Source organism: Pinus tabuliformis, chromosome 7, assembly GCF_031772625.1.
Source record: "Pinus tabuliformis cultivar Carrire ecotype Pingquan chromosome 7, CPIR1, whole genome shotgun sequence".
NCBI classification, from domain to species: domain Eukaryota; kingdom Viridiplantae; phylum Streptophyta; class Pinopsida; order Pinales; family Pinaceae; genus Pinus; species Pinus tabuliformis.
In genome coordinates this window covers 22,784,747-22,809,902 of record NC_142293.1, presented here as the reverse complement: position 1 = coordinate 22,809,902, position 25,156 = coordinate 22,784,747, and the positions used below count along the sequence as shown (strand labels likewise).

At 38.3% G+C, this 25,156-nt stretch overlaps 1 protein-coding gene across 4 annotated transcripts in view; it reads left to right on the top strand.

The window, feature by feature from the left end:
• Positions 1-25,156, top strand: part of LOC149244930 (protein ACTIVITY OF BC1 COMPLEX KINASE 1, chloroplastic-like) — a 352,991-nt gene that overhangs the window by 274,772 nt on the left and 53,063 nt on the right. For all 4 annotated transcript variants that reach the window (XM_089457620.1, XM_089457621.1, XM_089457622.1 and 1 more), the window contains 2 exons: positions 3,913-4,040; positions 4,388-4,459. In XM_089457620.1, the coding sequence (XP_089313746.1) occupies positions 3,913-4,040; positions 4,388-4,459 (200 nt within the window). The remainder of the gene's footprint in view (positions 1-3,912; positions 4,041-4,387; positions 4,460-25,156) is intronic.

The window sequence follows — 25,156 nt, the reverse complement described above, 5'->3', positions numbered from 1 at the left end:
GTGGCAAAAGCCAGGAGAAATTTTCCTATCTCAAGGAAAATATGTGGTGAAGATATTGGAAAGATTTGGAATGGTGGACTGTAAGCCTGTAACTACTCCGATGGAGCATGACTTCAAGAAGTTAAGCGGTAGTGCTGCTGGACCTGTTTTACGAAATGCTACCGAGTATCGGCAACTCGTCGGAGCATTAATGTTCTTAGTGAACTCCCGTCCAGATATATGCTTTGCAGTCAACACGTTGAGCCAGCATATGGTTGAACCCCACCACATACACTGGATTGGTGCCAAGAATCTGCTGAGATATCTTCGTGGCACTATCACTTATGGGTTAAGATACATTGCCAGAGATGTGAGACTATTTGGATACACAGATGCTGACTGGGCAGGCAATGTGGAGGACCGTAAGAGCACTTCCGGGTGTTGTTTCTCCTTGGGATCTGCTTCGATATCCTGGATGAGCAGGAAACAAAAGTCGGTGGCTTTGAGCACCGTCGAAGCAGAGTATATTGCTGCTAGCATGGCTTCTTGTGAGGCAGTTTGGTTGTGAAAGCTCTTCAGTGAGTTTTTTGGATTCACATTGGATACCACTGTGATCCTTTGTGACAACCAAAGTGGGATTCGTTTGACAGAGAATCCCGTATTCCATGATCGCTCCAAGCATATTGATATTAGATACCATTATATTCGAGATATGGTGCAACGGGGAGCTATAAGGCTCCATCATATCGGTACAGATGAACAGGTCGCCGACATTCTGACAAAACCCCTTGGGAAAGTAAAATTTCTGACTTTCCGTGAACAACTTGGAGTTGTTCAAAGACCCTCCAATGAGGGTCATGTATGATGCATTGAGCTCTGAGAGCTCCAGGGGGGCGCGGGGTGCTTCTTGGAGCAGCATATGACCGCAGGATTATTCACTATCCCCTGGTGGTATACATGTACACCCCGTGGCGACATTGTAGCAGGATTGATGTGTTCTCCTGTGAGGCCTGGATTGATGTGTTCTCCATGGAAATTGTAGCAGGATTGATGTGTTCTCCTGTGAGGACAGGATTGATTAGTTCTCCTATCGAGGCATCCTACCCATGCAGTCTGGGACTCATGGGAAGTACCTCTCATCTGATCAATGAGCATGGAAATGAAGTTAGGGACGATAGTAGTACCGATGGACGCATCATTGTAACTACCGTACTCCCTACGCTACGATGACCTCCATTGATCTGGGATCAATGATACTGGTCTGGGACCAGTGGTAGGAGTTGTACCATACTATGACGCTGACTTCGGGTCGGTTGAGACTGGTCTGGGATCAGTGTTACATACTCTGAGACTAACTTTGAGTCAGTGGAGGATGATATTGGTCTGGGACCGTTGGAGTTGTACTAGCTATGACGCTGACTTTGGGTTGGTTGAGACTGGTCTGGGACCAGTGGTACATACTCTGAGACTGACTTTGAGTCAGTATGATACATCCTCGATCATTTATTCTTCTTCATAATTCGGACAAAAGCAGAGTAGAACAAAACAATGTAAGAGCAGAGCAGAACAAAACAAAACAGTACAGATCAGTGCAGGGCAGAACAAGACAAAGCAGAACAGGCAAAATAGAGCAGAGCAGGGCAAGGGTCAGGCTGTACAAGGCAGTGCATTTGATGGATGAATAGTAATGACCGATAGACAGATTGCAGATGAAGTTCTACATGGTTGAGAGGGAGTGTTAAAATTGGCAACCAGGGCAAAACTTCATGTGGGTCATCTTATTCATGGCTAATAATATTTTTATTAGATTCCCCTCGTCGAGAGGTGTAGGATTGATATAAAGATCATCCAATTCCGATAAGTATTCATGGAGATATGAATTTATTTTGATTATGGAATTATTATCAAGCCGACCTACAACTCATGTAGGCTCAGAAGCCCAACAGTCGCATCTATTCACCCACCAACGTTGTGTATAAATATAAGAGGACTTTTCTTCATTTGGACTCACTCATCTCATCACATCTCTCTCTCTCTCTACTGCGCAAATATGAGTCTCTTCTCTACTGCGCTGAAATGGGTCTCTCTCTCTCACACATGTGAAGCCGGAAGCTGTTGAATTGGAAGCTGCAACTGCAGAAGTAAAGATTGACTTGCGTGGCCTAGAAGATCTCCTATTTGGAACTGCGTTGTAGGTTCATCTGAACCTCCTTTGAAAGCCGTAAATTTTGGTGGTGGAATGAAGTCAATCCGACGAACAGTTTGCAAGATATTGACTGCCCTAGTTTGAAGCCGGAAACTGCTGAAACTGAAGCTGCAATTGCAGAAGTAAAGATTGACTTGCGTGGCCTAGAAGATCTCCTCATCTGAACTGCGCTGTAGGTTCATCTGAACCTCCTCTGGAAGCCGAAACTTTTGGTGGTGGAATGAAGTCAATCTGACTGTCGGTTTGTGAGATATGGTCTGCGCTAGTTTGATAATGAAGCCGCTAATGCTGATGCTACTGATCTAGGGTTTGCTACTGCTGATATGAATCAGATTTATTGTACTATTTCTCTCTGCTGAATTATTGAAGATAAAAGAAGATTTGATCAAAGGGTTTCCCCACACATTGTGGGGTTTGTCCCTGGCTAGCCGCCACATCTTGTGTCTCTTGTCTTGGCTTGTTTTCTATCGATCGTTTAATGTTCTATCTACACTTTACTTTATGTACATGTGATTGCTAATCGGTGGAATATAATAAGAAAAAGAAGTAAACTGTTATAAGCATAGAACATACCATAACTTAACATTTTTGCTAATTCGTGGGCCTCCAACACTACTTGCTGACATGGCTGATTTGTCCCCCAAGAGTCCCCCACTACTTGTGGGCCTTATGTGGCTTCTATGTCACACATTTTGTCCCCTTTAAACTTTTAATGTGCGCCACCTTTATTTTTTTATTTTGAAACATATTCTTGAATGTCTCATTTTTTTTTAAATATTTTGCCATTTTTGCCACTTCCTTAGATAATGTGGGTTTTGAGGGGGGATATTCATTTTTCAACCCCGGAAGTGGGTCTTAGGATAATTTCGGGGCTCTGAGGATGAATTTTGAGTAGTTACATGCCCCATACATTTCCTAGGACCATTTATTTACATCTTTACATAGAAATAAATTAAAAAATCTCGTTTTGCGGAAATTTTTTAATTATTGAAAAATTCTACTTAGACCTAGTCAAATTCCATGAAATTTCAGAGATGCCCTAGCATGGTAATATACATCAACCCTAGACACTAAGATGGCTTAAGGCATGGTCTTCAAACTGTCACCCTAGTTTTGGGAATGCGGTGAGTGAAAAAACCTAGTAACTTATTCACTGTTGAAAAACAAGAATAATTAACCAAGTAAAAAAACACTCCAAGGTGTACTTGCTCTCTGATCGAGTATCAAGCACCCTAAGTCTATTACATAGCCTTATTCATCATGCCAGTGACATTTATACAATATCCCCGCTGGGTTGCGGAATCTGAGGACTGAGAGAATGATGAAAGAGGAGAGAGAAAGGGGGCTCGAATGTTCCGCTGACTTCTCAACTCTGAGAAATTATGATATACATTCTGAAACTTGGGCTATGGAGTCTTCATATCTGCTAAGTGCAACTGAGCAGTCAACATGGCCCATGGGCAATTTTGTGTATGGGCTTGTTTTGTTGATGGGTTTCATTATGATTTTATTTGTTCTTTATAAGAAGGTAGATGACCTGGAAAGATCTGTAAGATACTTATTTATTACAATCAAATATTACCTTTATAGTAAATAAGTACATGATTTGTAGTTATAATAATACTTTTATTCGTAACTTGTTCTCATATTCTCTTATACTTCAGACACACTGTATGCACTATGTATTTCTGTTTGCAACTAAACTGATTTACTGTTTCTGAATGCAGAGAAATTTAACAAACTTGTATACCAGTATCCAATCCGTATTCCTGAAAGGTTTTCTCTTGTTATTCGATCATTATTGACTCAAGAAGGAATTTGTTTCACTCTTCAACCAGACTTCAAGTTTCTTGAGGTGAAGAAAGTTGTTCTGTGTTGATTTGTTTATTAATTAAAGGTGTTCAAGTCACATTTCAAACAATATTGAACATAAGAAGATTCTCTTTCTATTTTTTATTTTTCTACATTTAGCAATGTTCATCTCTCATTTCATGTCATCTACTTCATTTAATATTCTAAGCAATTTTATATTGCATGGTGTTTTATTTTGGAAGACATTCTTGGGGTATCCATGTAAAGCATTCTTAAGTATACATATCTAAAAGCACAGTGCACCACAGTGATATTTGATGCAGCAATATCATTTTCTATTGACCAAAATGCAGGTCCCCAGTGACTAATTGTATATGGTATTTGTTATAGGTAGCTTACCCATATGTGGCGAAACGTCTCCTAACAGACCCAGATCCAGCATTACGAGAGCGCCTCATTCAGGTTTGACTGAGCTACAATAGATTGAAACTTTAAATGGTATTTCCTTTCATGTGTTTGCAGTAAAGGTGTTATAGTTTTAGGAAATAAGGAAATGACACTTTGGCTGAGTGCACTAACCAATTGAGCTAAGGATCCTTGTATTATTTTTTATTTTTAACTTTCAATATGGACATTCTATTTCTAATTGATAAAATAACTGGCCTTACGTCTCTTAAAATTATTACTGCATGAAACTGCAAGTTCATTTTGCATTTATGGAGGCATTCTTTTAATATGCACTATACCTGGAGATGTGAATTTCAGGAGCTTGGTACAAGTCATTGGTCCGAGCATCACCTTGTTTATCATGCATAGGAGAGATGGTGATGGATATAAATATGATTACTTTTATTTCACATATAGAAGGATGTTTACGTATTTGGGAGTGTTCCATTGTTGAGTTCATATCTTTGGAGGCATTGTTTTTTTTCAACCATGGTGAATCGATAACTCATTGGAGTAATCTGGGCAAGGCCCAAGATCAAACCTTTCGGCTGCCACTATAACACCAAGAGTATATCCAGCTGCCCACAAGCCAAATATACCAGGAATATATGACTTAGCAAGAACCAAGACATCCTGAATTGACAACAAATGGAGAAACTCCCTGGGGCCACCTATTCCTCTAGCCTCATCGCAACAGGCTTAACATGTCATTTGGGGCAATTGAACATGGGCGGAGAATGAGTTAACGTCTCGTCCTAACCACTCATCCTACCCTTACTTGACATCTTTGGAGGCATTGTTGTACATGTGGCAACATCTCACTTTGGGGTCCTTTGCTACATATTTTTATGTTGAGGGTAATTCTCACATTCCCTGAGGCAACCTTTGCATATCTGGAGGCATAATTCATCTTTCTATGGACCTTTAACATGCTTACAAAAAAGGAAGAACTTCTAAAAGGATGGATTGCATTAGGACATTGATGTAAAAATTCCTAAACTCGAATCCCTACTGCAGCAAACTTATGTTTAGTCTCCTACTTGATTAAATCATACAAGTTATTTACTGTCTTCTATGGTAAATTTCGAAGTAACTACATCTGCAGCCTTCACTTATATTTGCGGAAATTGTTAGTTCCCTATAATACTAGTGTATTCCTTTATTATTATTGTTGTGCCCATGTTGTCCCCATATTATTATTATTGTGCCCCATAGAAGCCCACTATTGTTATTGTTTTTTCCCTTACATTATTATTGTTATGTCGGCTCTGATTATATCGTGACCCCTTAGACTCCTATATATAGAAAGGAGGTCTTGTCATTTGTATCATCCAAGAATTGTTCATTTGTGTAATGTAAAGGAGGTTGCCCCCCTCGAAGAGGCTACGTTTTAAGTCGTTGATCTATCTCTTTCTTCTATTTTGTGAGCTGGTTGCATAACAATTGGTATCAGAGCTTTGGATTCTAGGGTTTCGCTGCTTCAAACAAGCCATTGTGGAATTTTCGCTATAATTTTTTTCTACGAAGCTTCAAAAGATGAATTAAAACCCATTTGAGACGAAATCGTGATGAACCGCGTGACCGAATTTCAGATCTTGTCTCGCTATATTTTCAGAGATATGAACTGAGGAAGTTAGGGTTTTTGCAGGCTCCCAAATTGGATCTCAAACAGGTCACCTTGGGAAAATCATCATAACTTTCTCTCTGAGAATCTGATTCAAATTTCATAAAAAGTGACAGAAAGCAGATGGACTGTAGTTTGTTGGGTATCGTTTTCAGAACCTAAGGTCGAAACAGTGACATGTGGCACGTCGTACAAGTTCGCTCTACTAAACCAGTCTATAATTAGGTCATCACAGGAGATTGGGCATAACTCTTTCTTCGGGAATCCAATTGCGATCAAACTTGCAGGGTTGGAAAGAAGACTCAGAGGGCTATCACAAGCCAAAATTTCAGAACTTGGAGATCTGAAATTACAGAGTTACAGGCATTTCAAGATCGAGCTCATACAAAGCAGAAAAAAAAGGTGTGTAGTATTTTTTTTTAAATTTGCATAAGCCTTGTTTGAGAAAGTAGTTTGAAGTGATTCAAAGGGCATTGTGAAGCATAATTATTATTCATTGATGACCCGAAGAAAGAAAATGGAAACACCTAGTAAGCAACCTAAAATCTCTACTATGACACATGAAGAAGAGGAAGAAATGCAACATGATATATCAAAATTACGAGACCAAGTGCAACAAATTTCGCTCTCACAAAAAGTAACTGAAGCTAAGATGGATGGTTTAAAGAATGGAATGGAAGCTAAGATGGATGGTATAGAAGAAAAACTTAAAGGCAACATGGAAGATTTGAAGATAGATTTGACAAAGTTGCTACAAGAAATGCTTACTAATGGCGAAATGGTAGTAAAGGAAACTCGTGATGAGAACAAAATAAATATTAGTCATGATTTCATAGAATCTAACGTTGACCCACCATGTTCCGAAGATCGATATGAGGAAGTTTGATGGCAAGGATCCCATAACATGGATACTGCAGATGAAGAAATATTTGGAACCCAATCAGTTTGTATGGTATTGATGGCTTTTCTCTCGTAAACAAATTGTCACTTGGGAATTTTTTATTGAAGAAATGATAGCACATTATGAAAATACAAAAAGTGACACCTTTTTAGCCAATTGATAAATCTCAAACAAAAGGGTTCAATGGTGGAGCACATTGAGGACTTCCAAAAATTGAATATAAGGGTAAAAGATATTCGAGAGAAGCATAGGATTGATGTGTTCATAGGGACATTAAAGGATAACATCCAACATGAGGTTCGCCTTTGGGAACCTGATTCATTGGAGAAGGCATTCAGGTTGGCAAGAAAAATTGAAAGCAAAATTATGGCAACAAGGAAGCCTAACACTCACAACTATAAAGATGGAAGTGTTGTTGCCCCTAGCCTTCCACAACCTACAAGGTTGACACCACAACAATTGGAAGAAGAAAGAGCAAAAGGGCTTTGTTACAGTTGTGATAGCAAATACACTAAAGGTCATAAGTGTGCTGAGAAGAAATTATTTTACATAGATTGTGAAGAGGAGGAAGAAAAGGAACAAGAAACATCAAAAGAAGAGGATACACACCAGGAACAAACCCTAGAGAAAGAATAAATGAATCCGACCATATCTTGTAATGCATTGGCCGGAATTACCACTCCTCAAACTATCAAGATAGAAGGACATAGCAAAAAGAAAAAGGTAATAGTGTTGATTGATTCAGACAGTGCCCATAATTTTATAATTTTATTCATTGTAAGATAGCCAACGGATTGAATTGCTTCCTATATCCAACACCAAAGTGTCAAGTGATGGTTGCAAATGGAGGAACCATAAATTGCTCTGGAAAGTGCCATAATATCAAGCTATCCATGGGAGAATATGTGTTGAATAGTCCAATGCTTTCCATTCCAATGGGTGGTGTTGATGTTGTACTAGGAGTCCAATGGCTACAATCTTTGGGTACGATAACTTTTAATTTTCAAGAACTTTTCTTGAAATTTGTTTCATAAGGAAAGGAAGTTGAATTAAGGGGTATCATAGGTAAAACGGGAAAGATAATAAGCTCTAACGACATGACAAAGCTTCTAAAGAAAGAGCAATGAGGCGTAATTGCATAATTATGTTTGCCAGAGGTTCCCACATTGGAATCATCTATTTCTCCAGATCTCCAAAAAGTTTTGGACAATCATTCTAGGGTATTTGAGACTCCCAAAGGCCTTCCACCTATTTGGAATCATGATCATGCTATTCATTTGATTCCATGAAGTATTCCACCAAACATCAAGCCTTACAGATATCCCCATGCCCAAAAGAGTGAAATTGAATGTATGGTTGCAAAATGTTGGAGGCTGGTATAATTAAACCTAGTCAAAGTTCTTTCTCTGCTCTAGTAGTATTGGTGCATAAGAAGGATGGATTATGGCGCATGTGTTCAGATTATGGGGAGCTCAACAAGCTCACTATTAAATATAAATTCCCCATTCCTGTCATTGATGAATTATTACATGAATTGCATGGAGCAATTTACTTCACCAAGTTAGACCTTCGTTCAGGATATCATCAAATTAGAATGAAGACTGAAGACATTTCGAAAACAACATTAGAACTGATGAGGGTCATTATGAATTTTTGGTCTTGCCTTTTGGCCTTACCAATGCACCTTCTACATTTCAAGGTTTGATGAATTCCATTTTCAAACCCACCCTTAGAAAAATTTTGTTAGTATTTTATGATAATATACTAATCTACAAGTCTTGGAAGGATCATGTTCAACATGTTGACAAAGTGCTCAAACTATTGGAAGAAAAACAATTATATGCAAAAACCTCCAAATGTTTCTTTGGAGTACAAGAGGTAGAATATTTGGGTCATATTGTATCTCATGAAGGTGTTAAGGTAGATCCTAGCAAAATTAAATCCATTAAGGAATGGAAAATCCCCACATCCATAAAGTATCTGTGAGGATTTCTTGGGTTGACAGGGTATTATCACAAGTTTGTTAAGAAATATGGGAGAATAGCGGCACCTATAACAACATTACTGAAGAAAGATGCATTTTCTTGGACTCCAGAAGCAACAAAGGCCTTTGAACATCTTAAAGAGGCAATGTGCGAAGCACTGGTCTTAGTTACACCAGACTTCACAAAAACCTTTATTGTGGAATGTGATGCCTCAGGAAATGGAATTGGTGTTGTTTTAATTCAAGAAGAAAGACCCATTGCATTTGAAAGTCGTCCAATCAAAGGAAAATATTTACATGATGCTACTTATGAGAAGGAAATGTTAACAATACCACATGCACTTAAGAAATGGCGACTTTACCAAATGGGAAGACACTTCAAGGTAAAAACAGATCATGATAGTCTTAAATACTTTTTAGAACAAAGATTATCTTCAAAATAGCAACAAAAATGGATCACAAAGATGTTGGGTTATGACTTTGAAATTATCTACAAAAAAGGGAAGCAAAATGTTGTTGCAGATGCACTCTCAAGAAAGGATGAGTATGTGGAAGCATTGCTTTGTGCCATTTCTATTATCCAGATTCCAACCAGATTGGATAAACGAAGCAAGGGATGAATGATGAAGAAGTGTGGGCACTCATTCAAAAGTTGCAGCAAGATCCCAGTACATTTGATATATTTAGCTGGAAAAATGATTCGTTATGGTACAAAGATTTCTTATACTTTTGTAAGAATTCCCAACTCAAACAAAAAATTCGTAGGGAATTGCACACATCTCCCTTGGGAGGGCATTCATGATTTCTAAAAACTTACCGCAGGGTTAAGAAGGATTTTTTTTGGGATGGCCTTAAATCTGATATTCAAAAGTTTGTGGCAGAATGTTTGGTTTGCCAATAAAGTAAAGTCGAGACAATTAAGACCCCAAGTCTATTACTACCTTTATCCATTCCAAGTCAATGTTGGGAGGAGGTTTCAATGGATTTTATCACAAGTTTACCCAAGTCCGAAGGAAAGAGTGTCATCATGGTGGTAGTTGATAGACTTACCAAGTATGCACACTTTTGTGCATTATCTCATCCATTTAAAGCTAGTACAGTTGCTACTGCATTTATGGAAAAAATTCAAAACCTACATGGAAACCCAAAGATTATTGTAAGTGACAGAGATCCTATTTTCACTGGAAATTTTTAGATAAAATTATTTTCTTGTCTGGGTACTCAGTTAGCTCATAGCTCATCTTATCATCCTCAATCTGATGGGCAAACTAAGATAGTGAACAAATGTTTGGAAGGATATCTTCGTTGTTTTGTATCTGATAAACAGACACAATGGGTCAAATGGTTGCCTCTCACTGAATGGTGGTATAACACTTCCTTCCATATTGCAGCAAAAATGACCCCATTTATGGCGCTTTATGGATATCATCCATCGTCCATCACATCATATTTAAGAGAAAATTCTAAGGTTCAAGTAATGGAAGATCACATCCAGCATCAACAAAAAGTTTTCCAACTCTTAAAGGATAACCTTATTTTGGCGCATAATAAAATGAAACAACAGGGAGATCAACATCGCAGTGAAAGAAGTTTTGATGTAGGTGACTGGGTATTTCTATGGCTACAACCATACAAACAAATTTCCGTCAAGCAAGCTAAGAAGGATAATAAATTATCACCAAAGTATTATGGTCCATACAAGGTGTTGCGAAAGATTGGTACTATGGCATACAAATTGGAACTTCCTGAATCTTCCTGAGTGCACCCAATTTTCCATGTTTCATGCTTAAAGAAGGTTATAGGTGACAAGCTCCCAGTTCAAACAATATTTCCAGAGCTTGATGAGGAAGGAAAAATCATATTGGAAACTAAAGCAATCACAGAAAAACAACTCGACAGCTGTGAAATCGATCAATTTCAGAGTATCTCATCAAGTGGAAGAACTTGCCCATTGAAGATTCTAAATGGGAGGATGAGAATTTTATACAGAAACATCCAGAACTACTCAAGCATTGAGGACAACACTTTTTTGAAGGAGAGGGGCATGTTAGGTCCCTATAATACTGGTGTATTCGCTTATTATTATTGTCATTGTACCCGTTATTGTTATTGTTGTGCCTATGCTGTCCCCATATTGTTATTATTGTGCCCATAGAAGCCCACTATTGTTATTGTTGTGCCCTTACATTATTGTTGTTATGTCAGCTCTAATTATATTGTGACCCCTTAGACTCCTATATATAGAAAGGAGGCCTTGTCATTTGTATCATCCAAGAATTGTTCATTTGTGTAATGTAAAGGAGGTTGCCCCTTCGAAGAGGCTACGTTTTAAGTCATTGATCTATCTCTTTCTTCTATTTTGTGAGTTGGTTGCATAAAAGAAACAAAATACTGAGCAAGAAAGAACAATACAACACATAGGACACAATTATTTTTGGACAAATAATCCCCAGTAAAACCCAATGCAGGAAAACCGGTGCAGTAGCTTTGAGGGTTTATTATTATGCAGGAGAAAATTCTAAGTACAATTCTAGGATGCTCAACTAGCAATCTGATACAGAGAGAATACTGGACAAAATACTGGTGAATTGATCTCACCCTGTCACTGGAGAATCAATGACTAATCCTTCAGCTTTGGAGGCTCTGCGTGGCCTCTGCGCAGAACTGCATCACCCTTGGTAGCTTCTACATGACCCCTCCTAGGTATTATGCTGACTCTCTACTCTAAATCATCTGCTAGCTGAGAAATCGAATATCCTGCCTCCCAGACTCACACCCTGGCTTCTGGAAACTATACTTCGAATTCCCTCAGCATAAACTCAACTTCTCCTCACTGACTGCACTCCCTCTACATTAGCACTACTTACGCCAGCGTTAGCGTTTCTCTGGATGTATTTCTGTCTTATCTCTAACTTGGACTCTCTGGAAATTCCTTCTCCCGGATTCTCACTGCCCCTCTGCTGCAAGATCTCCTCACTCAATTTTTCTCCTGAGAACTCACCTCAGAAAATCGATTTTCTCAATCTCTCTGTGTGTTTCCAAATGACCCTCAAGTCCCTTCTTATATCTTCCGGTTGGGCAACCAACGGCCTAGATTAAAACATAATCAAAGGCTTAGATTGATTTGACCAGTGTTGATAATATCAGTATCGGGAAAATATCGGCGAGGGTCCAAAAAATATCTTATCGACAATATCGGCGCAAATATCGGCAAAATATTGGCAAATATCAGCAAGCATAAAAAATGCATAATATATTCCTTTTTTAAAGATTTTTAAACATATAAAGCAATAACAACATGAAATAAACACATTGGCACATAAATATGAAGAAAACACTGATATATATGATGTCAAATAGAAATGATACATCAAAGGCGATACCAAATCCTGCTAATCCCTGATAATTGTCCATTCAAGGACTCAAATGTGGAGAACCAATACAAAATAACATCACATATATAAAAGTATCTCATCATCATGAGTTATATGTAGCATAACAAATAAAACTAGCAGCTATCTATTTGAAATCACTGCCCTCACCCCCTTTTACGGGAAAACATGATGGGCTGTTTTCCAGGCCTACCCCTAGTAGTAGGAGGCCCTGACCCTGCCTTTGCACCTAATGTCAAATAGTGAGTGCTAGGTATGGGGCTATGCTCTCCTATATCTATAACAGATGGTGTTGATGCCGATGCTCTCGCAGTGTCCTCCTCCTCCTCCTGCTGCTCCTCCTCTGAGTGTTGTTGCTCCTCTGACTCGAAGTCCTCCTCTTGCTGCCCCTGCTCTAATGGATCATCTGCCACTGGCTCTAACCATGAAGGTGACTCCTCCAAGAGGGGCTCCTCAGACTCCACCCTCCACAGAGACAATACATCAATATTGTCTAAGCTAAGTCACATGACACGAGGACACGAGACACAGAGGACACATAAATACGAGTATTCAATACAAAACGCAACGACCTGGAAACAAGACTCGGGGGACACGTTTTATATATATATATATATATATATATATATATACATACAGCGAAATATAGTTTTTTATCCATATTAAATTGCAAGTTGCAGCTTATCTAATCAAATTAAAATATAATTACTTCTCAAAGTCCATAGTTCACTTAAAAAAATAAATAGAATCAAAATTTACTATTTAGAAATTAGAATGTGATATGCTTGGTCTTGATTCTTGAATATTCAATGTTCATTGTTCATGTACAACTTACAAGCACATAAGAAAATAACTAAAGTCTAATCCTATTGATTTCCTCTGCCCCTCTTTCCCTTTCCCTCTAGATGTAGATGTTGGTGCTGGTGGAGTTGGCAGTGGAGTTTGCTATGCTCTAGAAGCTGAAGAACTAGAAGTAGGAGCTATAGGAGGTAGACCACGTCCTCTACTGGTGGCAGGGGTAGCCCGGGCAGGTGGTGTCACCTGGAAACATTACAATTTCCCAATCCTAAAATCCTAAAAAAATTATAAGTCTGCTGCATTTTGAATGAAATCTAAAATTCTACTTTCTCCATATGAAATCCAATGAGGCCGGAACCACTCTCAAACATCCCGAGTCATTTCATGGTAATGTTAAAAATTTAAGTAAAAGGATGAAAATGAAGATTACCATGAAGTAAGGAGAATGTCACTTTTACTTTAAGAATTTAACATTACCATGAATAGCATATCAATACTAGGGCCTAGAACGCTCAAACCCTCCTTGGCATCAACCACATAGCTCTCCCCTTCCTTCTCTAGCAATTAGAAATGAAAATGATATGAAAAAAAACCAAAATCAGATTTTTACAGGCCGTGCAGAAATTTTTTACAGTCACCGGGCGATATTTTCGATCGTTGCGCGATATTTTCCAAAATATTGGCGATATTTCGGAAATATCGCGATATTTTCGAGAGCCGAAAATATCGCGATATTTCTGAATATTTCCGATATTTTGGCGATATTATCAACACTGGATTTGACTTTATCCATGACCTTTTCTAGAAGTTTCACTCCTGATTAGATTAATACCCATTAATATTTTAATTTTCCTAAGTTTAGACTTGGGAACCCCATTAAAAATATTAATTATTTTAATAAAATCACTTCTGAGGGGGATTTCCCAAAATGTTTTACGGGTTCTTTGGAATACCATTGCCCAAGCCTCCCCGCAAAATTTGAGGCTTAGAGCACATCCGATGCTACCCCAGATCAACACTCCCTCTTAGCAGGGAATGTGCTCTAACAATACACTGCCTCTTTGCATACTGTTCTGGCTCTGAAGCATCGTCTCTGCGTTGTTGATGTCTGACATGTTGTTCATCAACCACTGCACTACTCCTACTAGTGTACTGTTGCCTTTGACACTACCGCTGCCACTGCCAATGCTACATTTGTACTGCAGCTCCCTCTCAAATTTTGCATCTACTATGCTGCTAGCACTACCACTGCTAACACTGCATTCGCAAGCAACTCAGTTGCTGAGAGAAGCAACTAAAAACACCCACAAATGGATATGTATCCAGTGGATACTCCTCCATGTTGATATCCTGACTGCTGTGTGAGAATTTTTGAATCTGCACCAGAAATCCTATTGCAATCATTGGTTTATCATCTCCTACTTGTTATTACATTCAAAAAGTTATTTAATTTATAAACAGTGATGAAAATCACTACTGCAGACTACACTGAAATACTGATCATAAACTGAAATAAATATGAGACAAACACACAAGGGAAACCATTATTTTTGGACAACACTTCCCGTGAAAAGCACAATGCAGGAAAAGCGGTGCAGCAGATAGAGGGTTTGTATTATTAAGAAAGTAAAATCTGAGTACAACAGGTTGCCTCTCACACTGGCAAAATTTTAGAGAAATCTCAGCAACAAGAAATACATACAAGGGTTTACCTCGTTCTCCAAGTCACAACTGATTCACTGAATGGCCTAACTTTGGCAAGCATTGCGAAATCCCAACACAATCCCTACGTGGGCCAACGTCTTGCCTCTAGGAGACTGCGTCACCCCTTCTGCCGGATCAATTTGCTGGAGGAAGACTTCTCTTCAACCCTCCTATCTCAGAACCTTGCTTCTTCGGCAAAATCTCGAACTTCTGACGATTATCTTGCACTGTCACTGCAAGAGACCCTCTTGGCCTGCGTCAGCTCTGCGTGAGCCCCTTTCTGGTCTGCATAGGCCTCTGCGCTGCCTCTCTGATGCTACTGTTGCCTCTCTGCCTGGTACTCTTTGGCTCGAAACTCCTTCCCGATCCAAATCTCTGCTTTTTCCCCTCACTGCAACTCAAATCACTGGTTTGATTTTCTCAGTAAACCACGCCCCAGAAAAATCGAACTCACTAATCAACTTGGTGTATCTCCAATGACCCTCAAGCCTCCTCTTATACTTTTCCTTTTGATTAATCAACGACCGAGATAAGTCCCTAATCAATGGCTAATATTAAAACAAACTTGATCCTCATCTCTTAGAAGCTTCTCACCCAAATTTTTATTAATACCCATTAATATTTTTATTTTCCTAAGTTTAGACTTAGGAACCCCATTAAAGATATTAATTTATTTTAATAACTCAAAATCCGTGTGAAATTCTCCAAATGATTTCTGGATTTTGGAGATCTCATGTACTCTAGCCCCTCCACAAAATTTCAGAGCTAGAACACATCCGATGCTACCCAAAATCAACACTCCCTCTTAGCGAGGAATGTGTTCTAGTAATACTTCACAACAAAAGTATCACGTTGATCCATGGCATCCGTCCTCGACGCTGCTGATGCTCGACCTGCTGCCCTTCATCCACTGCGTTGCTACAATCTGTATTGTTGCCCATGACACTGCCACTGTCACTGCTGCATCTGTACTACAACTCCCTCTTAATATGCTGCATTATGCTGCCCATAACATTGCCACTGCTAACTGTTGCACTGCAACTCAGTTGCTGAGAAGTAAGCAACTGAAATAAATCACCCAAAAGATGACATGCTGGTCAGTCTAGATACCCCGTGATACTGAAGCTACCTTTGCTGCTAATCTGTGCTGACCCTCTACTACTATTGCGTTGTTGCAATCTGCTTTGTGCCTCCTGCACTGTTGCAACCTCCACTGCGTTGCTTCAGACTCTGACACTCTAGCTTTGCCAATATTGCTCCATCATCCCTCACACCAACTGACTCCCGTCAATCTTCTACTGTCATTAAGGGCTCTCGTAGCCATATGTAATCCAAGAGTTTGAGCGCCTCAAGAATCCTGCCGCTTGTGTAGTGCTCCTGACTATAACTCAATGTCACCCCACCTCTTCTCTAGAGGTGCATGAGCACTCATGGCACAATCCTCGTCATCATCCTACTTATCAACTTTCGCTAGAGCAGTCTTCGAGTCAGACTTCTCTTGCTTGCCGTTCTTCTGAGGGCACTGAGTGGCGCAATGTCCCAATTCCCCACACTTGAAGCATCTGACTTTGGTTATGTCTTTCTTTTTCCTCTTCTATTGCCCTTGTTGTTCCGCTCATGTGAGAGTTGCATCCTCCTCTTCCTCCTTCTTGACTCTGACTCCTTTGTCGCTACTTCCTGCCTTGGTTAATTGCCTGATCTCTTCATGTCGAAGAGTTGCCCACATCTTCTCCCAACCGGGGAGGGAAGCTCTGCCCAAGATGCTCCGGAAAAAGGTTTCCCAGTCTTCAGTGACTGCATTCAGGGCAGTCCTAACCATGAACTCAGGATTTGGTGTAGATCCCATGGAAGTCAGCTGATCTCGAATCCCTTGCAACTTGAGAAGGAAGGGATCGATTTATTCTCCCTTCTGCATTTGATACTGTCTCAGCTGGTTCTCAAGCAACATCTTCCGTTGGACGAAAGTTCCCTCATACAAGGTGGTCAAGGCCTCCCACATTTCCCTTGTTGTTTCCTTTTCAGCAATATGTGGGATCACATGATCCTTGACCCTATCCAAGATCATGCACTTTGCCTTCGCTTGAGCCACCTCATATTTCTTGAAAGGATCAGCATCGACCAGTACAACCACCACTTTCAAGGCATAATCCTTGATGCGATTCTTGTCCAAGACTGCCAGGATCCTGGCCTTCCAGATGACAAAGTTGGATGCTCCATCCAATCTGTCCTGATCCCTCAGTCCATTTATTGCCATCTCTGCTCAAACAAGTGTAGAACAGGTTCTATTCTCCCTCTCTTACTACTTCCCCAACAAGACTCGGATCTGGATTTCTTTGGCGCTAGAAATCCTCTAAGGAACAAGTTCTTTCTAGACTCCCTCTGAGTCCTGTAATCCTTCCGCCAAATGTCGAATCACTCCTCTTCAATCGTCCTTTGTTGTTGCTCAACAACCCAGACCTTGATTTCTTTGGCAATAAATCTGCTAAGGTAGTGACTCTCTCTACCTCGGGTTTGTCTCCTTAGACACTGTTCTGCACCAACAGCAACAACGTCCCACCATGTAAAAATGGGCAACTAGGGAAAAGCTTCATGTGGGTCATCTTATTCATGGCTGATAATATTTTTATTAGATTCCTCTCGTCGAGAGGTGTAGGATTAATATAAAGATCATCTGATTCCGATAAGTATTCATGGAGATATGAATTTATTTTGATTATGGAATTATTATCGAGCCTACCTACAACTCATGTAGGCTCAGAAGCCCAATAGTCACATCTATTCAAACACCAATGTTGTGTATAAATACAAAAGGACTTTTCCTCATTTGGACTCACTCATCTCATCACATCTCTCTCTCTATACTGCGCAGAAAAGATTCTCTTCTCTACTGCGCAGAAAAGGGTCTTTCCCTCACACATGTGAAGCCAAAAGTTGTTGAAACTGAAGCTGCAACTACAGAAGTAAAGATTGACTTGCGTGGACTAGAAGATCTCCTCATCTGAACTGCACTGTAGGTTCATCTGAACCTCCTCTGAAAGCCGCAACTTTTGGTGGTGGAATCAAGTCAATCCGACGGACGGTTTGCAAGATATCGACTGCCCTAGTTTAAAGCCGGAAGCTGCCGAAACTGAAACTACAACTGCAGAAGTAAAGTTTGACCTGCATGGACTAGAAGATCTCCTCATCTGAACTGTGTTGTAGGTTCATCTGAACCTCCTCTAAAAGCCGCAACTTTTGGTGGTGGAATCAAGCCGTTCCGACGGTCGGTTTGTGAGATATCGTCTACCCTAGTTTGATGATGAAGCCGCTAATGTTGATGCTGCTGATCTAGGGTTTGCTACTGTTGATATAAATCAGATTTATTGTACTATTTCTCTCTGCTGAATTATTGAAGATAAAAGAAGAATTATTGTCTCTTGTCTTGGCTTGTTTTCTGTCGATCGTTTAATGTTCTATATGCAGTTTACTTTATTTACATGTTGTTGACCACTATGTGTCAACTACTCATTAGCAGTACACCCCCTTTTTCGCAAAAGGAATAGTGCTTGAGCGACGTGTCCGTGCCTGTCATCATCAGCCCGATCAATTTATGTTGTAAACTCAGTCTACATGTGTGAATTGTAAATAATCTTAGCAGAGTTGAGTCATATATGTAAATTGCCTAGGTGTACCTAATTTTCTAGTGATAATCTACGTTCCGGAAAGTTTTTTGTCTCACCGATCCATGATCGGCAGAGTTATCCTTCAGCCTAACCCCAAAGCTGGAATGAATTTTGTCACTAGAATCTTAGAGGAATCCTAGTGTGTTGATCTGCTAGATTATAGTTGTGTCGCAGAACTGGGTGGTTTATGAGGGTCTATGTCAAGTGAGTTTTCCCCCTTGAGATGAAAAATTGTAAAAGTTATGATGTAAAGTGTCTTGAGGGTTAGAAAATGTCTTAATCCCCTCATAAGTCCTAAGTCCTAGGTGATTTTTCCAAAGGCTAAGTTCGAGGATCTATTTAAAAATAAATTAAAAATTAAAAAAATTAAAAAATTGAAAAGATAAAAAACAATAAAAAAGAATATATATATAAAAGATATAAAAATAAAAAATAAAATAGAAATAAATAAATAAATAAATAAAAATAAAATAAAATAAATAATAAAATAAAATAAAAACTTAAAAATAATAAAATAATAATATTTTTGAGTAAATAAATGTTGAATTTCAATTATTTAATGCATTAAAAATTCGACGGATGAGATTAAGAGATATCTTGATCTTCATCGACAGTCGAGATTAGTTTGACATGGATCACTCGAACTAGCTGTTGGGAGTTTTTCACTTAAATAGGGTGCTAGGGGTCATTTGAACCAGATTCGATCTGTGAGTCCTGTGCTGACGAAAGCTCTCTTGTAAACTTTTTCTGGTGCTAATAAAGAAAGACTTTGGGGTTGAAATCTTGCTGGTGTTACTCTCCTGAAGTGCTGTGAGCTGTTTTATTTTCTGCATATTTTTATTTTCAGCCATTAGTAACAGCTTGATGTAGAGTATTGTTGAACACAGGTATCTTGTTCACTTGCTAGGGTTTGAATGGTATTAGAATTTCTGAAATGGTGGAAGGTATCTCCATTGTATCTGGAATCTAGTATTGTTTTTTCCCTCTTTATTGATGGTTGAAGTGAGCTGTGCAGGAAACCCTTATCGAGAAGATCAGTGGGCGTTTGGGGAAGTTCTCGGCTGAACCAGCCAACTCCCGCAAGCATTCTCTTGCAGAGCCCAGCCAGTTTCAATCTTGGGTTTATCATTTAAGTTTGTTTTTCTGAATTGCATGAGAGATTTCTGAAGTTTTTCATAGTAAATCTGCAATTTTGATAATATCACTGTTGATTATTGATAAATCTGGCTGTTGCAGAGTCACCAAGTTGTAAATTTTGTAGCTGGTTTTTAGGGTATTATTTTCCTTGCATACATATTATCTCTGGGTGTTTGTTCTGCCGTTGCAGGTTGCAGATCTGAAGGTGAGCTTAAAACTTGAAGCCAGATCTAGGTCCTGGAGGGTAAGATCTGGCGTCAGAATCAACTATTGCAGGAACACTTGTTTCAGAGTTGGAAATCTTTGTGGGGTTTGATAATTGCAAGCACTGAAGCAAAAGAATATCACTTTATTTGCAAATTTCTGAGGAATTTTAAAGGGTTTTACAGTTTTTTTTGGCTGCATATCATATTTCTCTGGAAAATTTATACAATTGTCCTCTGAGATCTGTTCAGGCATAGTTATTTTCAAAGTTCTATTTTGGGCATTTGATGTTTTGTGAGCTATTCCAAGCCTCATGTTGTTCCTCCAAGGTTGAGCTATCCATGTCCATTTCCAAGTATCGATTTGATCACCTGCGTATCCACGTTTCTCTGCTCTTTCACATTACTCTTGCTTCACCCTCAGAAAACCTGCACGTTATTGTGCCCACATCCCTCAAACCCTCACGCTTTCTGCCTGTCCATTGCAAAACCTCTCTTCGCACCTGCAAAACTCATCACATCTGTGTATTTATGTTTCAAGATCCACGCAGTCACTAAAGCTCCTCATCCGTCCTGTCCATTTCGTTGCCATTGTCCTTCACGCAGTGGTCACCTGCATCCTTTTTCCATTTCTCTACTGTAGCTTGCTCATCGCTGCCGTCAGAGCCTTCTATGCCTGCGTCCTTTGCGTTCTATCTGCTCCTCATTTGCTTCGTGCGTTTTTCATTTGCTGCCAGTTCCTTTTTCCGTCAGCTCTCCTCCACGCTAAACATGCAAACCTGTGTGGGCCTCTTCTCTTTCATGCTGCTGATACTCCTTCCTGCTGCTGTCAAACTCTACAGCCTGCACGCATTACACATAACAAAGCATCCCGAAAAGCATTCGATTTTTTTTTGTGTTGGTCCATAGATATAGATATTTCTTAGGTTTTATTTTCGTTTTCTTTTCAGTTTAGATTTTATATATATGTTTCATAGTTGATGAATTTAGTTTTGTAGGTATAGCATTTACAATATAAAAAAAAGGGTTTTAATCTTTATTTTTTATTTGGCTTAGGCTTCCGATTACGTGGTTTTAGTTCTATTGTAATTTAGTTTGCTTTTAATTTAAATTTAACGCTTTAGTTTTAGATCTAGATTAGATTTTAATAATTTCAAGTTTTGTTTACTTTAGTTTTAGTTTAGATTTTAATTTTAAGTTTTGTTTTAAAAATATAACAATAAGAAATTCATAAAAATTATAAAACTTTAAAAAAGCATAAAGAAATCGTTTTCTTATAGTTTTGATTTTGATTTAATTTAGTTTAGATTTAATATCATTTAGATTTTTTTTTATTTAAAAGTTTCATTTAGTTTTAAAATTTTGTTTTATCTGAAAAATATAAAAATATTTTGGGATTTTTTTTGCCAATTTCAGTCTTGGCTCAGGAATTTCTTAGGTTTTATCTTTTCTGCTGAGGCTAAAATTTTGATGTAGGAATGAATGTTTAACATGCTTTAACGTTCATCTGAATGATTAACTACATTAATGTGATCTCTAGTTAATATTTTCCGTGATTGTTTAAAGCACTTTATCTTTCGAAATTTTAATTGCTGGAGTATCATTAAGCCATTGAGCCTTTATTGATTATCTCGTATCTGGTAAAAGTTAAGCTTTGATGATAAACGATTGTTGATAAGTCCATATTTTTGCAGCATTTGATAAATAATCGTTTAGTCATTTATTTTATAAGGCACTGGTCTGTAAATTAATAAAATCAATTTAGTGCTGGTTTCCCTTCGTGTCTCCCAACCCAACTGATTCACAGTTGGTCATCCATTTTCGCATAGGGTCTACCCCCCTTAGCGGTGGGAAACAGGCTTAAACGGAGAGATCGGGGATCAGGGTGACAGCCCCCGGTCTGAGCGTTGTCATGACAATCTGTGTGACAACATTTTTTGGTGCCGTTGCCGGGGACAGAGTTTTTTCTGTCCTTGGTTTATTCGACATTCATCATTATCTCTTCTTTCTTATTTTTCATTTGCGCTGGCAGAGTCAAAAAAAAATTTGGCATCATCTCATATTTTACATCATTCAATAGCCTATCAAACGGCCAACATTCTTTGGCGTCTTTTGATCTTTTTATCACCTTATCTTTCGTCATATCAACAACTTCTCTTCAATTTGTTTCTTGTTTGGGTGGCGACTCCATTTTCTTATTTTTTCCAGACAAGAAACCTCCCTCATATCTACTTGTTGGTTGCTTTTTGGATCTTAGAATTAGATTCATTGTTCAAGTGGCGACTCCACGTATTTCATCTCTTGATTTTCTTGAGCAGAGATCTTTTTCTATCATCCATTTGGTCTCTCGTTATTCATCATGGATTATTCGTTTAAACCATGTCATTTTACTGATGATCTCCATGATATTTCGGAAGTGGCCATTTCTAAATTACCTTTGTTCTCAAGTGGTGATTCAGTCGCTGTTAAAAGACATCTAGGCTTGTTTACTCGTATAATGATCATATATTGTAGACCCCCTCAGTATAATTATGAAGATGTCAAAATGCGTCTTTTTGTCTTTTCTTTAGAGGGTGATGCTTTGAATTGGTTTAACAAGTGTCCTAAGGATTCTTTCACTTCTTTACAAGACATTGTCAAAGCTTTTAAAGATAGATATGGTAATCCAGATAGCTTGCCTTGTGCCCCTAAAATTGTGCAACAGAATGAAAGTAATCTTATGAAAGGTTCAGCTGTCGGTGAAAGATTCCAAGACAATTCTTCATATCGGAATGTGCCATCCACCTGTCCCATTGCATATCAAATCCATGATAGTGGAAAAGCAGGGACGAATGACAATGAAAAGGAAGATCAAAAGCAAATTATACAAGAACTAATGCTGCTGGTAAAAAATATGGAGATAAATCAAACTAATTATGCCAATGATGTGAGAACTTTATGCACCCACTTGGAAAAATGTAATAGGGAGATGGAGATCATGCAAAATCAACATGCTAAGGAAATCGAGGCCATCAAGACTAATCATGACACAGAAATTAATTTTATACAAAATAAGTTATCAGGCTTAGAGGAAAATATGACGACCATGAAAGATAATCATGATAGGGAATTTAATTCTATGCAAAACAAGTTATTAAATATGGATGAAGAAATGACTATCATGACATTCGATTATAATAATCAGTTAGCTACCATGCAAGCAAATCATAAGGAAGAGATAAACTCTATGCAGCATTGCTTAATGACCATAAAGGAAAAAGATGATAAAGTAATAAAAGATATGGAAGCTAATCAGATATGTCTTCAGAAAAAGTTATTGACCATGGAAGAAGATCTTGCCAGGGAAATCAGTGCTATAAAAGTTGAACACTCTAGCCAGATAAATGCCATTACAATACAGGTACATAAATTTCAACAGTGGATTAAGGATGAAAGAAACCAGGAAACATCAATAGATCAGGAGCCTTCTCATTTGCTGCAACAAGCTCCATCTTATTATGAGGAGGTGGTTCGATTGAAAGGTGGTTAATTGAAGGTGATCCAGATAAAATTAAAAATGATAAAGATCAGATGCAAGATGAAGAAAGACCTGTCACACATATCTTACATACTTCATCTAAGAGCTTTGAAACAGAAAGTTCTACGTCATCAGTAATACAGCCTGCCACAAAGAAAAAGCGCAAGAGAAAAAAAAATGAGAAGAAGATTTGATGCATCAGACGGCCGTGAGCAGCTTGATTTTTGGATAGGAAAAAGTCCTACCATCTGTAAAATTGGACATGGCACATCCGACAAGCAGCCGACAGATTTTCCTGAAAGTAGGCAAATGCTCAGTATACACTATATTGAGCACATCTGATGCCATGGGGCATCCTTTGTATTGTATTTCTAACCCTACTCCTTGTCATTTTAGCATTTCATTTCTGTTTTAGGATTAGATTTACTTTTCCAGATAGTTTATAAATGAAGAGCTTATATCTTTCACATGCTTAATGTTATATGATGATTTTTTGGACGGATGCCACTTATACTTTGTTGTGTGTTGCATGGATGCAGATTCTGGATTCTCACATTCCTACAGTGCAGCAACGTGTCCCAAGTGGAGCCAGATGTTGACCACTATGTGTCAACTACTCATTAGCAGTACACCCCCTTTTGCAAAAGGAATAGCGCTTGAGCGACGTGTCCGTGCCTGTCATCATCAACCCGATCAATTTATGTTGTAAACCCAATCTGCATGTGTGAATTGTAAATAATCTTAGCAGAGTTGAGTCATGTATGTAAATTGCCTAGGTGGACCTAATTTTCTAGTGATAATCTACGTTCCGTAAGGTTTTTTGTCTCACCGATCCATGATCGACAGATTTTTCCTTCAGCCTAACCCCAAAGCCAGAATGAATTTTGTCATTAGAATCTTAGAGGAATCCTAGTGTGTTGATATGCTAGATTATAGTTGTGTCGCAGAACTGGGTGGTTTATGAGGGTCTATGTCAAATGGGTTTTCCCCCTTGAGATGAAAAATTGTAAAAGTTATGATGTAAAGTGTCTTGAGGGTTAGAAAATGTCTTAATCCCCTCATAAGTCCTAAGTCCTAGGTCCTAGGTGATTTTTCTAAAGGCTAAGTTCGAGGATCCATTTAAAAATAAATTAAAAATTTAAAAAAATTGAAAAATTGAAAAGATAAAAACAATAAAAGAAAAGAGTATATATATAAAAGATATAAAAAAAAACTTAAAAATAAAAATAAAATAAAATAAAAAATAAATAATTAAATAAAAATAAAAATAAAATAAAATAAAAACTTAAAAATAATAAAATAATAATGTTTTTGAGTAAATAAATGCAGAATTTCAATTTTTTAATGCATTAAAAATTTGACGGATGAGATTAAGAGATATCTTGATCCTCATCGACGGTCGAGATGAGTTTGACATGGATCACTCAAACTAGCTGTTGGGAATTTTTCATTTAAATAGGGTGCTAGGGGTCATTTGAACCAGATTCGATCTATGAGTCCTGTGCTGAAGAAAGCTCTCTTGTAAACTTTTTCTGGTGCTAATAAAGAAAGACTTTGGAGTTGAAATCTTGCTGGTGTTACTCTACTGAAGTGTTGTGAACTGTTTTATTTTCTGCATATTTTTATTTTCAGCCTTAGTAACAGCTTGATGTAGAGTATTGTTGAACACAAGTATCTTGTTCACTTGCTAGGGTTTGAGTGGTATTAGAATTTCTGAAATGGTGGCAGGTATCTCCATTGTATTTGGAATCTAGTATTGTTTTTGCTCTCTTTATTGCTGGTTGAAGTGA